This window comes from Aedes aegypti, chromosome 2 (genome assembly GCF_002204515.2).
Source record: "Aedes aegypti strain LVP_AGWG chromosome 2, AaegL5.0 Primary Assembly, whole genome shotgun sequence".
Classification (NCBI taxonomy): domain Eukaryota; kingdom Metazoa; phylum Arthropoda; class Insecta; order Diptera; family Culicidae; genus Aedes; species Aedes aegypti.
In genome coordinates this window covers 289146419-289161912 of record NC_035108.1, presented here as the reverse complement: position 1 = coordinate 289161912, position 15494 = coordinate 289146419, and the positions used below count along the sequence as shown (strand labels likewise).

Here is a 15494-nt window from a genome sequence, read left to right as displayed (position 1 = left end):
TCACCAGTTCGTTTAACTATTAGTTAAAATTTGACATTTCAATAGTTATTTTCCCCTCACATGGTTAAATTGAACATCGCAGTCGACCCATTTGAGCTTTGACAGTCGAGTAGTTATTTCAGAACAAAGTTGACAGATGGTTAGTTATTCTCAAATTCACGGGAGCAAAAAATAACTTTCGAACTGTCAAGTTTAACCATGCTCCAGAGCAGGGTTATTTCTAACCGAAGGGGAAATAACTATCGAGCTGTCAAATTTTAACCGCAGACAGACGTTCAAGTTAGACTCAGCCACTTGTGTAAAAACATGGCCGCCACAAATCGCCAAGTGGCAATAAGCTAACAGATGGCGTTCGTGGCGTATGCGTCTCGCCACCATCCTGATCACATTTCGTTGACAGCATGACACACAACCGCTCCCTCAGTCCACGTGCTCAACGCTAAAAACTATGCACCTTTTTTTCGCGCTGGGTGGGTGATGTTCCCTTTTGGTTCTAATTTCTCATGACAAAGTTAATTAAATCCATTGTAATTTTTACCACAAGTTGGCATTTAATTTACTCACAGATTCATGCTAGTATAACACCCTTGAATGATCGTAACTCATGTAAAATAAATTGACGTGAAAATATCACAATTGTGTGAATCATTTTTAAAGTGATTGTTTTGATATTTTTGTTCAGTGGGTGGTGGACTGGGTGGTAAGCGAGAAGATGAAGCCACGTGCTTTTACGAACTGTCATTGTACTGCAGCAATTTGCTCCCTAGGTGACACCACGGTAGAATTTACACAGGAATTTTGAATAAATTTGTTCCTGCTTAAACGTCTGTCTGCGTTTTAACTAAAAGTTAAACGAACTGGTGAAACGGTTCACAGCCTTAGAGTAAAATGCACCAATACTCCAGGTACACTAACCCTAGTGGGTGCGAATGCGAAGATATAGAATTTACTTCACCTTTCGGGTTTTAAATACTTTGCTCTTGCCTTCAGAAGACGTCAGTCGCCATCCGTCTCGCGTTCGGTTTAAGTCGTTTAAGTTGCTTTGATTCCTGCGTAAAACTCAACTTGCTGGTACTCGTGAAGGTACTTATTCGTGCCTTTCGCCACAAGTAATTAGCGATCCGACAAAGTGTTCTTCATCGGTCGAATATTAATATTCAATCAAATACCTATTTGCAAATAAATAGATGAGTGTTAATCGCTTCTTTGGAGACACATTTTCGTCTGAAGCCAAAACCAGTTCGGCTTTTGGGAATTTTCCATAAGCTGCTGAAACGCCGGACTTGTGCAGTGTTTGTTGCTAGTGGATGTGATTATGCCCGATATCAAGATTACGCCCTTGGGGGCCGGCCAGGATGTGGGTCGGAGCTGCATTCTGCTGTCGATGGGCGGCAAAAATATCATGCTGGACTGCGGCATGCATATGGGGTATAACGATGAGCGCCGCTTTCCGGATTTCTCGTTCATCGTTCCGGAGGGTCCCATCACAAACCACATCGACTGCGTCATAATATCGCACTTCCATCTGGACCATTGCGGAGCCCTTCCCTATATGACGGAGATGATCGGCTATACGGGGCCAATTTACATGACCCATCCGACGAAGGCCATTGCCCCGATTCTGCTGGAAGACATGCGAAAAGTTGCGGTGGAAAGAAAAGGTGAAAGCAACTTCTTCACCACGCAGATGATAAAGGATTGCATGAAGAAGGTGATTGCCGTAACATTGCATCAGAGCGTCATGGTGGACAGTGAGCTGGAGATCAAGGCGTATTACGCGGGCCATGTGCTGGGGGCGGCCATGTTCTGGATCAGGGTCGGGTCGCAATCGGTTGTCTACACCGGGGACTACAACATGACCCCGGATCGCCATCTGGGAGCGGCCTGGATCGATAAGTGCAAGCCGGATCTGCTGATAACGGAGAGTACGTATGCGACGACGATTCGGGATTCAAAGCGGTGTCGGGAGCGGGACTTTTTGAAGAAGGTAAGTTTTCTGGTAGTTCTATCAAATATCAGATAGAACATAAGCACAAGGGTGGGTAAAAGACTGATGCCAATTGTAAAGCTTTGGCTCCCCTATACTTAACGATGCCAATTACAGGGCTGGTAGCGAATTACTTTCTAGTCATTTCACTATTTTTTACCTAGATACTAAAGTCACAATTATTATGTTCGGTATCTGGAGATAAAGCAACGATAATCTGGATCAGCTTCTCAAACTAAAATAGCAGGATAGTTAAACTTTAGTGTCTTTTTTTATTCTAATACAAACATTCGATCTGAACATCAAAGTATTGAGGAAACGAAAGTTTTTATCTCACTCTCTGGTTTGATTGATTTACTATACGAAACAATGCACGAGTTCACTAATTTGATGTTTGAGCGGTGCCGTGTTATTTATGTGGCCGTGGTAACTAATGATTTCTCGCGTAACTTTTCTAAAGGTCCAATCTAACATATTGGTCTTGCCGAGAAAAACGCATTCAAAAAAATAGAATGAACAATTTGAAACTGTTTCAATGTGGTGTACAATTTTAAAACCCTGTTATCGCTGTTAGCAAGATAAATTGGTGTATTATCATGAAGAGTAATTGCTGTGCCATTTTAATCGGAATGTATAGGTATAAATCTCAAAAATATCACATAAGACCTTCTGCACAACTACAATGTACATTGGACACGTGACATAGGACATTTAGTCACAATCGCCAGTACATTGGCCATTTTATACAAGTACATGTAATGCGAGTATTTCATATAAATTTGCAATCCCACTGTAGTTCAATGATATTTGCTGATGAAAAAAGATGTGGATTTGGGATTTCATATGGAACATTGATGCTTTTTTGCCACAATTGATACTCTTTTGGTAAAAAAAACTCACATATCGTCTCTCAGTTACCTATTGGGTAGTATTAGCGACATAATACTGATTTTTTATTCTTCTTGGCATTATGACCCTATCGGGACAAAGCCTGCTTCTCAGCAAATTTTGCCATCTTCGCATTTGTATTTAAACTGGGCACACTATTTTGGGTCACCTAGTCACGATTATTAATCACACTGTTCCACATCGAATACTAATGAAAATGACCCATAATAGTGGGAGGAACGTAATAGTGTGAACACTGTACTCTATGCCCAAGGTAATTTTCATTACGAAAGGATTCTGGACCGACCGGAAAACGAAGCCGGACACTTTTAGTATGGTGTTGCTTTGTAGCTGCGAATGTTACCACTAGTTTAAAGAAGATCCTACTTAATTCTGACGGTGCCGGCTCAATGCAGTATCATGATGACTATTATCATGGTTTTGGAATGGAAACGCTGGTTCTCAATAGTTACAAACTCCATGGGTGAACCGTCATGCGTAATGTTGTATGACGGCGCGCGCGTAAAATTATTGAAATATTACACTTACCTTATTCGTAACAGCTCAGCCAACTTATGTTAGTTTCCCCTCCTCTCCCCGGAATAATACTGTAAAATGGTTCCGGGGAAATATTCAAGGGGTCTAAGGCCAAGGGTAATGTCTGTGCGTCGTCGTTGGTGCGGTATCCCCACACTATCTGAATTATCTTCTCAGGAGTCTGCTTACAGTTTTCCCCAAGTAAAAAGGTTCCGTATCGTTCCTGCCGATTGATGTCTGCAATGGTCAAAGAACTCTTTATTGCTTGGCAAATTATTCTATCACGCCGACTTGCAGGAGAAGGACTTACCGAACTAAGGAATACGACGCAAAAGTTATTCACTTTTTGATGGCTTAACACATCCGGAAACAAAGAAAACGTTCTTCGCAAAACCGTTCTCCAAAGGACCGTTGTACATTTTTTTCATTGTTTTGTTTATCATGTCACTTCAGACGTATGAAATCCTGCGACGTCGCAAACGTCTTATGTAACAGTGCAGCATTCGTAGCTCGGAACTGAATGTTAGGCGTTTTAAATTTTAGTTCAATTTGTTAATATATTGATTTTAAATTGTCAGCATTGGGTCTTACGCTAACTAGGGTGCCGGTACCAATGGTTGTAATGTACCAGTAGATTGGACTATGGAATAAAACGTACATTTTTCGATAAAAACGACATGTGCTATTTTTGGTGGATAGATCGCCTCTAGTTTAGTCGATTTGCCAAATTTCAGCTTTTTGTCTTATCAAAAAGTCATATAAATAATTAAGTTTACGTAAAAAATTGGCTCCCTTGCACCAATAGTAGCCGTCGTGTTCCAGTAGTGGATCAACGGTTGGAAGCAGTTTTTAAAATGGATGTATAAAAATGAAGAAAAGTCCCAGAGATGATCTTAATGGTTCATTCGAAAGATATTAGTTGCTGTTCCGAGGGAAAAATGTTAAACCTATGTAAAAATTTACCATTTTGTTCAAAATTCCTTGTATCATTCCCGAACGTCTACTACTGGAGCAATAGCGCAACTACTGGAACACGTGTACCAATAGTGGCTCAAGCGATTTTATGTTAAAAAATTAGTTTTATCACTCTTTTTATATTTTTCCCATATAGTAGAGGTTGAAATCTTTCTGTTAACGTCAAAAGATCTCAGTTAGGGCTTTTCGTTATTTTGTTATGATTTATAATAGCTTAGGTAGTCCACTAATGGCACTGGCACCCTGTTGGAGTATGCAATGGTTGTGCCTCGTAAGCAAAGCGGCAACACTGATGTGTAGAGAATGGCGAATGACGCATGCGCCGGCAGGGCAGTCGGCGAGCGCGCCAAATAGCAAAGGAAGAAAGGAGAATGGAAAGTTTGCCATTCATCCGTAATGTGATGTTCGATCCGTTCATACGTGTGTTTATTAAAGTTCTCTTGCGTACAGTAGTTGAGTGAGTTGTTGATGTTTCTTTCCTACCGAAATCCTGGTTCCGCGTTCCGCTTCGGTGACCCTGTTCTGCGTTGTGGTGTGTCCACCTCTGCCCAACAGGTTATGGGCCCAGCAGTGCTGAAGGGAAGGATCCGGATTGCGTTGGAAAAAGGTTCCGAGAGAGCGAAAGTGATCACGCCGTGTGTGAGTGTGTGTGCGTTGTTTCTCCGCGGTGGTGATTTTGCAAGAACAAAATGGCGGATGTGAACAAGTTTGCGTTTGCCAGGTTAAATAACCAAAACTGGCAAATATGGAAATTCAGGATGGAGATGCTCCTGACGAGAGAGGAACTATGGTATGTGGTCGGTGATGCGAGGCCGGCTGTAGTGACCGATCAGTGGACGAAGGACGACCGGAAAGCTCGTGCCACTATCGGATTGTGTATTGATGATAACCAGTTTGCACTGGTGAAGGAAGCAAACAGTGCAAAAGCGTTTTGGGATCAGTTGCGTGCTTATCACTAGAAGAACACGGTAACGTCACGTGTATCTTTGCTGAAGAAACTGTGCTCGTTAAATCTCGCGGAAGAAGGTGACCTTGAGAATCATCTGGTGGTGTTGGACGATTTGTTCGACCGTTTGACGAATGCAGGCCAACAGCTGGAGGAATCGCTGCGGATTGCGATGATCCTGCGCAGTTTGCCTGATTCGTACGGTGGTTTGGTCACGGCGTTGGAGAGTCGTGCCGATGCGGACATCACGATGCAGCTAGTGAAATCGAAGCTGATCGATGAGGTCGAGCGTCGGAGAGAGCGTTCCGGCGAAATGCAATGTGAAACGAAAGCGTTGAAAAGTGTGGTAGTGCGAAACGAAGTGCAAAGCGTGGGTGGACTCGGCAATAGAGCACCAGTGAGAAGATGCTACTTTTGCGACAAGCCCGGTCATTTGCGTCGCAACTGTCGTTCGTACTTGCTAGCAAGGCAGGAGCTAGAACGAGAGTGTAAAGAGAAGAAGAAGAAGCCGGACGACAGAGTGCTTGTGAATCAAAATGCGAAACAAGTGAATAACGAAATTGTGGGTGCCAGTGTGTGCTTCATGGCGGGACTGGATCAGCGAAAGTGCTGGTACATTGACAGTGGAGCGAGTCGGCACATGACGGGCGACAGGAACTTTTTCAAGGCACTGAAAGGAAGAAAAGGCCCGAGTGTAGTGTTAGCGAATGGTAAAGTGGTTACCGCCGCTGGTTGTGGCGAAGGTGTTGTGTATGGCGTGGACGGAAACGGAAGCAAAGTTGAAATAAAGCTTACCGACGTGTTGTATGTTCCGTCATTGGCAAGTGGACTCGTGTCAGTGGACAAATTGACGGCGAAAGAGTTTTCGGTGAAATTTAAGAAGGATGGTTGTGACATTTGCAATGCATCCGGGAAGAAAGTTGTGATCGGAGAAAAGTCAGGGTCGTTGTATCGGCTGAAGTTGGCGATAGTAAAGGAGAAAGTGGAGGGCCAGCGGCCGATAATCGGCGAAAAGGAGACGACGAGTGGAAGAAGATCACCATTCAATGTTGTGAGCTGGTATTCGGAGAAGAAGCCGAATAAAGCCGAAGAACGTGAGGAAGATGATGAATATTTCGATGTGGACACTTCAAGCGAGGAAGTGGAGCCGCTGCAAGTGGCAGAGTCCAACAGTGGAAGCTCAGATTCGGATGCTGATGACTGGAGGGAAGTTCAGCGATCCAGGAGGAGTAATCGTGGAGTACGACCCAGCCGGTTGGTTGATTACGTTGTTTGAAGCAGGAGGAGATCAACCCGGCAAGGAAGGCAGAGAGGATGCGGACGAGTACGAGGACAACATTGAGGAGGAGTGTTGGAGTATGCAATGGTTGTGCCTCGTAAGCAAAGCGGCAACACTGATGTGTAGAGAATGGCGAATGACGCATGCGCCGGCAGGGCAGTCGGCGAGCGCGCCAAATAGCAAAGGAAGAAAGGAGAATGGAAAGTTTGCCATTCATCCGTAATGTGATGTTCGATCCGTTCATACGTGTGTTTATTAAAGTTCTCTTGCGTACAGTAGTTGAGTGAGTTGTTGATGTTTCTTTCCTACCGAAATCCTGGTTCCGCGTTCCGCTTCGGTGACCCTGTTCTGCGTTGTGGTGTGTCCACCTCTGCCCAACACACCCTACATTCTATAATTTCGCATATTACATTACCGTAGGCTTCAATTCAACACCGTTTAGTTGATAATTCAGTAAATGCAAATAACTATAAAACGTCTTATGTCCAGCTCCGGATTCTGCGGGCTACATTGTTACATACGATGAGAGCGGCGTCGCGGCGCCGAATGTCCAACTTGACAATGAAACAAAACAAAGGGAAAAGTGTACATTGGTCACTCCTTCGTGTTCACGGTAACTGCTAATTTTAAGTTCTATTTTTGTTTTCAGGACGAATTAACAGAATCGTTACCATTATTTCTGCTCTGTTCTGTTGCTGCTTCAATTGCTATTCTTGTGGGGCATTGTTTTTCTAACACAAAATATGTTCTTTGAGGAAAAAATCATCGAAAATCATTAGTAATCAGACCATGGTCTGCAGCTGTTTTTGTCGTTGGGGAACCGTACGTTTGTTTTGTAAAGAGATTTGGCATGCAGGTATGTATTTAATTACGTTACTTCTAACAGAGGATGATAATTATGTTTAGCGAAGTATACTCATAATTGAGAATGCTTTCATGCCGAGGAGAGTGACTAGTTTTGTTACAACAAAATATGTCTAAAAGAACCAGCAAATCTCAGTTTCAAATCCACAACTTTAAAGTAATATGTGCGATTGGTTGCTGATTAACAGAGGGATCCGCTGAAAGAGATAGCGTATTTGTTTGCGTAGCAATAGCATGCTCTTTTCTGGTCACACATCTATTTCAATGAAATTACTCAAATCACCAACCTTTTTATGACTTCTGTTATGGCTTAGAACACCTAAATTCAGCTTAAGTTAATAAGTTCTTAAGTACTCTAAGGATTTTGCTTGTTCAGTTCGTTACTTAGGGCGTTCGATTGTTTTCGAACCAAAGGTCTTATGTAACATCTAAATTTGAAAAAAATGGGAAATTGTACATAGGAAGTTTTGGTAAGCCTATGTTTCTCATTTTGTTAATAATGTATCTGTATAAGTGTTTTTGTACATCGTTCTATAGTTGAAAAGCAATGCTCTGTACTAATTATCTTGATTTGTTTACATTTGTTACTTAGGACCTTTTGAAAAGTTACGCGAGATTTGATCAAAAAAAATCAGCCTGAAGTTGGTTCATCCCCGATTCACCCTTTGGAAAAATTTATTTGAATATTTTGCAGAGATTTCTGATAGATTGTCTGAAGTTTGTTACATTTTGAAAGGAGTTTGTGATCAAACTTCTAGCAAAGTTATGAAATTTTAATGCCTCCTGAATTTTCTGGCGAAGGTACTTGAATGGGCTTTGGCAGAAAACCAAGACGAATTCTAACTAAATTTATAGTGAAATTCCTGAAGTAATCTCCGGTTTATAGTCAGTAGGAATCTTTGACTTTCCTTTTGATCAAAGCTCAAAACAAGTTTTTCAAGACAAAAGTCTGAAACTTCTCAACCAAAAATTATTTAACACTTCAGTCGTCGCGCTGTTGTATTTTGTACAACAGTGGTGAAAACCTCGCTTATCGTACACTGTATCAGCGTGGTGGTTATGACGGTGGCAAACCGCGCGACGGCTGAAGGGTTAAATTAATCCGATTTTTTTCCAGTGTCTAGGTTCGATTGAGTTTTTTGAAATCCTATTTGAAGTTTTATTTTGTTTTCTATACGTGAAGATAAGTGTGTGTAATCATTTGAAAATATTCAAGTTAGTTCGTGTTGATTCAAGTACGTTCATTTGATGTGCCAATCGTTATATCACAGAGAAAGTTATTATGGATCCGACAGAAATAAGGACAAACATTTAATATATTTTTTCTCAATCTCCAAGCGTCGCGACTAGTATTCGAATAGTGCGCTGTGTTCATAAACATCGTAAGAATGCAGCGCCACACATGTCATTATGACAGTTATGTCGGGAACGAGTCACACGTCGCGTGTCCCACACGCACGTTCCGATTTGGTGGGCGCGCGACAATATATTGTGCAGCAATACCACCACTAAGAATTACCGCTACACGTTGGTTTGTCAGCGCGCTCGTGTTTCCCCTTGAACGATTTCTACACGACGGAACTTATCAGTTGAATGTTGGATCCGGTGAGTTCGTTTCAATTGGGTCTCTCATAGCCTGTGTTTTATTAAGGACTATACCGTTTTGATTCATATTACGGACAGCTTCTTATTCCGGACACTCTACTTTGTATGGGAAACATTTCACATGAAATGTTTCAATTTTTGCCGTTCAAAAGTTCACATTTTTGAGGTTCATTTTAATCAAAATTTCGCGATAGATATCTATGAAAATTTATAATACTCAACTGCCTTAGACGCCTCTTTAGTAATTTGGCAATTCCAAATAATGATATGACTTGTGTTATTATGATTTTCATGAGCTGTCCGGAATTTGAATCAAAGCGTCCGGAATATGGGGCAAAAGTAAGGAAGCGTCCGGAATAAGAATCATAAAAAGTCCACACATTTCCATTTATTTAAAATTATTCATGTATCAGAAATAAAATCTTCACCCACCATTCGAAAGTTAAGTGTTTTGAAGGCTTGATAACACCGAGAAATAATACAGTTTGTTTTATTTTATATGCTTCCTGGGGTTATACTTCATTGGGGCCTTAAGTGTTCGTAATATGAATCAAAACGGTAGGTGATCGGATTTATTCCGATCAACTCAGAAGCGAAAAGTTGCGTAATCTGCGGTCAATTGTGCTTATGAGCATTTCAAAAACTATACTGTTGATCATAATAAAACTTGTTTACTGCAAAAAGGTGCAGTTTTTACAATTTTGAATTACAGGTAAAGGTTTATGGCAGAAGCTTCCCAAAATCAGAATTGATAAATAAATTGTAATTACTTTCAATTTGTTTAGATTTACATATGAAAAGGTTGATGTCCTTTTGATTATTGTACCACGAGATTTGCAGAACGTTGTATTTTAAACATATGTATCACCCGCCACCTTTAATGTTTACGCAGGCATGAACAAATAGGTTGTCAATCCGATAGCAGCTCCCGAAAACATCCGTAGTGTAGAGAAGAAGATAACCAAATTAGAATATGTTGCATTCTTTTGCATTCTTATTTTATTGCACCATTGTTGTATTTATCCAAAGCTTTGACCAGTTCGTGATTGCTGATGACGGCGTATTTTTATTTCCTTTATAATTTTTTTTAACTCACGTTAACCATAGTAAAGTTCGTCACTAAAAATTACGGCATGTTCTCGATTCGAATCGTTCTTCAAATAGAACAGTATTTCTTTACGTAAAGTTGGTCTAAATAAGTGTAGGTTGCATGGATCACACTCCTTACCAAAGTAAATCCTGAACATGTAATGTTTTATCCCTTCCCTTCACGAAAATCCCTTCCTGTGACAATCATGGAGATGCAGATGTGATCTCGGTCTCTAGTAACAATGAATGTCACATCAACTTTCCTTCCCTGATCTGATGACCGTAAGGACGTGGCCGGCGCCGTTATTAACTTTTTAAAAGTTGACCTCTCGAATTGTGCACATTGAGAATGGTTCGCTAATCCCAAGCCCCATTTATTAATTCTCTGTGCAATTTCGATTGATCTGGTTAATCATTGAGTAGCAACTACGAATTGTAGGTCATCTATGCTTATGCTTTTATGCTTTAATTTGTTCAGTGTCTGAGTTCGATTCCCGGTCGGTCCAGCATCTTTTTATAATGGAAATTTCCTTGACTTCCCTGGGCATAGAGTATCTTCGTACCTGCCACACGATATACGAATACAAAAATGGCAATTTAGGCAAAGAAAGCTCTCAGTTAATAGCTGTGAAAGTGCTCATAAGAACATTAAGCTGAGAAGCATGCTATGTCCCAGTTGGGACGTTAATGCCAAGAAGAAGACATTAATATTTCACGATTTTTTCTCTTCAGAGTTTATGAATTTTGAATTTATAGAAACTCTTCTCAAATGGTTGAAATCCGAGATTGTCCATCTTTTATTCGTCCCGTGCAAGATTTACCAGATTTGTTTAACGTTCAAAAATGCGTCATCGTAATCATCGAAACTTCAAAAGCAGTTTTTCTGTTCAAACTTAAAATTATTCGATGAATTTGTATTCACTATGTTTCGGTTGGAAAATAGAATGCAGTGAACACATTTTCGTGTAAATTTGCTTGATTTTGAAAATTTCGGAGTCCATGACGGATTCTGTCCCCTTAAGTATACTCTGTCCCTAGGTGATGTTTCATATCTATTATACAGTAATGTCCCGATTTTGTCAGCCCTATGCTGCATTTAGGGTTGACAAAATCGGAAAATGGAAGCGAATGATCGAAGAAAAGAAAACTATTATTGTTTTGTTCTTAGACCTTAAGCGTGCATTTGAAACTATATCACGGCCGGAAATGATAAAGACTTTGAGTAAATATGGTATGGGTGGAAATGTCCTCAAATGGTTTGAGTCTTATTTAGCTGATCGCATACAAGTATGTGAATACGGAAATCATATTTCTTCGCCAAAATCAGTGCCGCTTGGAGTTCCACAGGGTAGCGTTTTAGGACCGATTCTATTTATTTTATGTATCAATGACATGAAGAAAGCTATTCAGCATTGTGATATTAATTTATTCGCAGACTATACTGTCATTTTTATTGCAAATAAAGACAGAAAGATAGCAATTAAGAAAATTAGAAGTGATATAAAATTATTGAATAAGTGGTTGAAAATAAAAAAGCTTAAATTAAACGTCCAAAAAACTAAGTCGATGGTAATAAGTAATAGGAAGCAATCAAATTCAGAATTAAAAATTTGTATCGAAGGAGATGAAATTGAGAGAGTTGATGTTTTTAAATACCTTGGGGTCCTAATTGACCAAAAATTAACATTTATAGCGCATATAGATAACGTAGTAAAAAAAGTAGCAAAAAAATATGGTTTGCTGCAAACTATTTTTATATAAAACCTTAGTGACCCCACATATTGATTATTGCTCTTCAGTGCTATTCTTGGCTAGTGAAACGCACCTAAACAGACTGCAAAGACTACAAAATAAAATAATGAGATTGATTTTAAATTGTAACAGGTATACTCCAATATTAAGCATGTTAGAGGCGCTTCAATGGCTTTCTGTGAAAGAGCGTATAATTTTCAATGTGCTACAGCTTATGCTCGATAACTGAGCTGAGAGAACCTTCCAGTTAGCGAGCAGTGCTCGATAACTGGACTGCCATTCCAACGCACACACACATTCAAATAAAAATCGAGGGGGACTTAGATGCAAAGTTTTGGTTGGCGTCATTCGGTTTTGGAATCGCGTCGTGTTCGTGTCATTCCATCATTGAATTCGCGTTTTAATCGTACCGTCTTGTAAATTTTGAGGTGAATAAAACAGTTTTCGTTCCTGCAATGGACATCCCACCGGGCACCAACCGCAAACGCATTCGTTGGACTACTTACTTCACTTCGTGCAAAATGATGCTGCCGATGTAAGCCGCTTGAGGTCATTGAGAACAAAGCTGATCGAAAACGAATGGCGCAAGCGAGCTTTGTAGATCCAGTGCAGCGATTTTTTTTAAATGAATTTTCTAAAGTACACACATGAATTTTGTATGAATATCAATAAACCAGTTAAGAACAAAGCAATAATAACTATTTGTGATTTATTTCTCATTTCGACATATTGCACATTGAATTGAAAAAAAAAAATAAAATCTAAATGAAAAAAGACAAATTTACAATTAAAAAAATAATGCCGAATCCTTATTTTGCATTTGCACGCCCCTCGTCAGTTACGGGATGGTGAAAGTTTTTGACGTTTAACTGTTTTTTAACTGGGCTACAGCCCAGTTAGCGAGCACCCAGTTAAAAAGCAGCCCAGTTAAATAGCACCCAGTTATCGAGCATTAGCTGTAACTATTATTTTCAAATTGACCAATGAACTCTTGCCAGAATACTTGACGAATAGTATCATACGAGGACAAAATATACATACCATAGAACTAGACGAAGAGATGATTTACGTGTTGTGCCGTTTACTATGACAAGTACTCAAAAATCAATTTATTATAATGGAATTAGAATTTTTAATGAATTACCAATTAAAGTTAGAAATGCAAGATCTGTATCAGAATTGAAAAGAAATTGTGCAATGTGGAAAAAGAAAAAGTGTAAATAATCAACAGTGGCGATTCCCTAACCTCAAATCTACCTGTTCTACGTTTAGAAATTCATGAATATTCACAAGAAAATTTTTAATATTTAATATTTAATATTTAATATGCATCTATTAAGTAGAAAATATTTAAAATTAATGATTGTTTGTTGCATTTGATTGTAAATCTGTAATTTTGTAGAACAGGTAAAAAGTGAGGTTACGAGTCGCCCCTGATAATTAAGTGAATTTGTACGTATTTAATGTATATTATCAAAAGATAAATAAATGGATTATATTATATGTCTGGCAGCTACCAGCCCTGTAATGGACTACCCGCTCTAATGAGGACTCATGCTCCATTCATTAAATAACGATTATCCTGTGGATCAACTAATGCTTTTCTAATTACTACATCCAGGTACATGAATGCGTCGCTAAAGGAGGGAAAGTGTTAATTCCGGTCTTCGCATTGGGGCGTGCACAAGAGCTATGCATTCTACTCGAAACGTATTGGGAGCGAATGAACCTCAAATACCCGATTTATTTCGCTGTGGGATTGACGGAAAAGGCCAACAACTACTACAAAATGTTCATTACCTGGACCAACCAGAAGATACGCAAAACTTTCGTACAACGCAACATGTTCGACTTCAAGCATATCAAACCGTTTGATAAGGGCTACATTGATAATCCGGGAGCGATGGTTGTCTTTGCAACGCCTGGAATGCTTCACGCTGGGCTGTCCCTGCAAATATTTAAGAAATGGGCGCCTAACGAAAATAACATGGTAATTATGCCTGGTTATTGTGTCCAGGGAACTGTTGGGCATAAAATTCTCGGAGGTGCTAAGAAGGTCGAGTTTGAGAACCGCCAGGTGGTTGAAGTGAAAATGTCTGTAGAGTACATGAGTTTCAGCGCACATGCAGATGCCAAGGGTATCATGCAGCTCATTCAATACTGTGAGCCCAAAAATGTAATGTTGGTTCATGGCGAAGCGGTCAAAATGGAATTCTTGAAGGAGAAGATCAAAGAAGAATTCCACATCGAATGTTACACACCAGCAAACGGAGAAACCTGCGTGATAAATACCCCAATCAAGATCCCAGTAGAAGCATCTACGACTATTTTGAAAGAAGAAGCTAAGAAGTACAATGCAGAACCACCAGATCCGAAGCGAAGACGTGTCATCCATGGGCTGCTGATAATGAAGGACAACAAAATCTCACTGATGAGCATCGATGAAATCTTTAGCGAATGCGGAATCAATCGTCACGTTATCAGGTTTGTCTACTTGTATCAACTTCACACATTATCGTTACTCAAACCCTCCTCCACTTGCAGGTTCATTTCGAAAGTGAAAATTGACGATCCCGGCCCTACTCTGCGGACTATTGAAAAGCTGTACAATTTGCTGAACGAGCGCTTATCGGGCTGGACCGTATCGATGAATGAAAACGGCTCGATCAATGTGGAATCGGTCAACATCACAATCGAAGGAGACGAATCAATCGCAGGACCAGCGGGATCGGCTTCGGTTCCTCCTCCACCACCAAACGCCCCAACACTGAACAAAATTTGCAGCGTGTCGTGGGTTAACCAGGATGAAGACCTGGGTAGCTATATTCTCGGTTTGTTGCAGAGCTTATAGGGCTTGCTAGTTGTTTAAGACTCGATTTAAGTGATTGATTTTTGTTTATGCAAGTTTCTAGTAGTAGAAAAAAAGCGAATAAAATGGGAAACATGACCTTTTCCTCAATAAAAGTACAACAGTTACTGTGTTGTTTAAAATCCTAAATAAAGTTTTCGTTAAATAAGCGACCGACTGCCAATCTGATGATACGATCGATCGTGTACACACTATTATGGGTCACCTAATCGTGATTATTAGTCACTGCTCCACAAGAAGCAATTCAAATGGAAATGACCCATATCATCAACATCAATCCCGCACTCAAAATAATCCAAACGTCATTGCTACGTGAAAAATCACGTAGATCATTCCAAATTCATTTCACTTCCATTTCACCTGACCAATATAAAGATCACTAAGCCATTCATAACCACCAAATAGTGACTCGGTAATTGTTACTGAGGTTACCTATCGCACTTACGTGAAATTCACGTAGGTGCCTAAGTTCATTTTGACATCTGCATTTTGTACGTACATTCGGTGTTGAGCTCAAATTTTAAGATGGCGCCCGCTTGATTTTGGAATAACTTCAGAAGCTGCTGAACTTTAAACCCTGTGTAAGATTGATTTCAAGGTAAATAATGCTTTGAATACCGAAGAATCCCAGCATTACTCCATATTTTATACCTGATTTATAACCTCTATCAATTATAGCACGCGAAGGCTACAACAAGACAGA

General features: G+C 40.0%; 1 protein-coding gene across 1 annotated transcript; it reads left to right on the top strand.

Moving 5' to 3' along the window:
• The first annotated feature begins 979 nt into the window (after positions 1-979).
• LOC5565386 (integrator complex subunit 11) lies at positions 980-14898 on the top strand. Its single transcript, XM_001649685.2, has 3 exons — positions 980-1987; positions 13544-14406; positions 14467-14898. The coding sequence occupies exons 1-3, from the start codon at positions 1316-1318 to the stop codon at positions 14771-14773; spliced, it is 1842 nt and encodes a 613-aa protein (XP_001649735.1). The 5' UTR covers positions 980-1315; the 3' UTR covers positions 14774-14898.
• Positions 14899-15494: the final 596 nt, after the last annotated feature.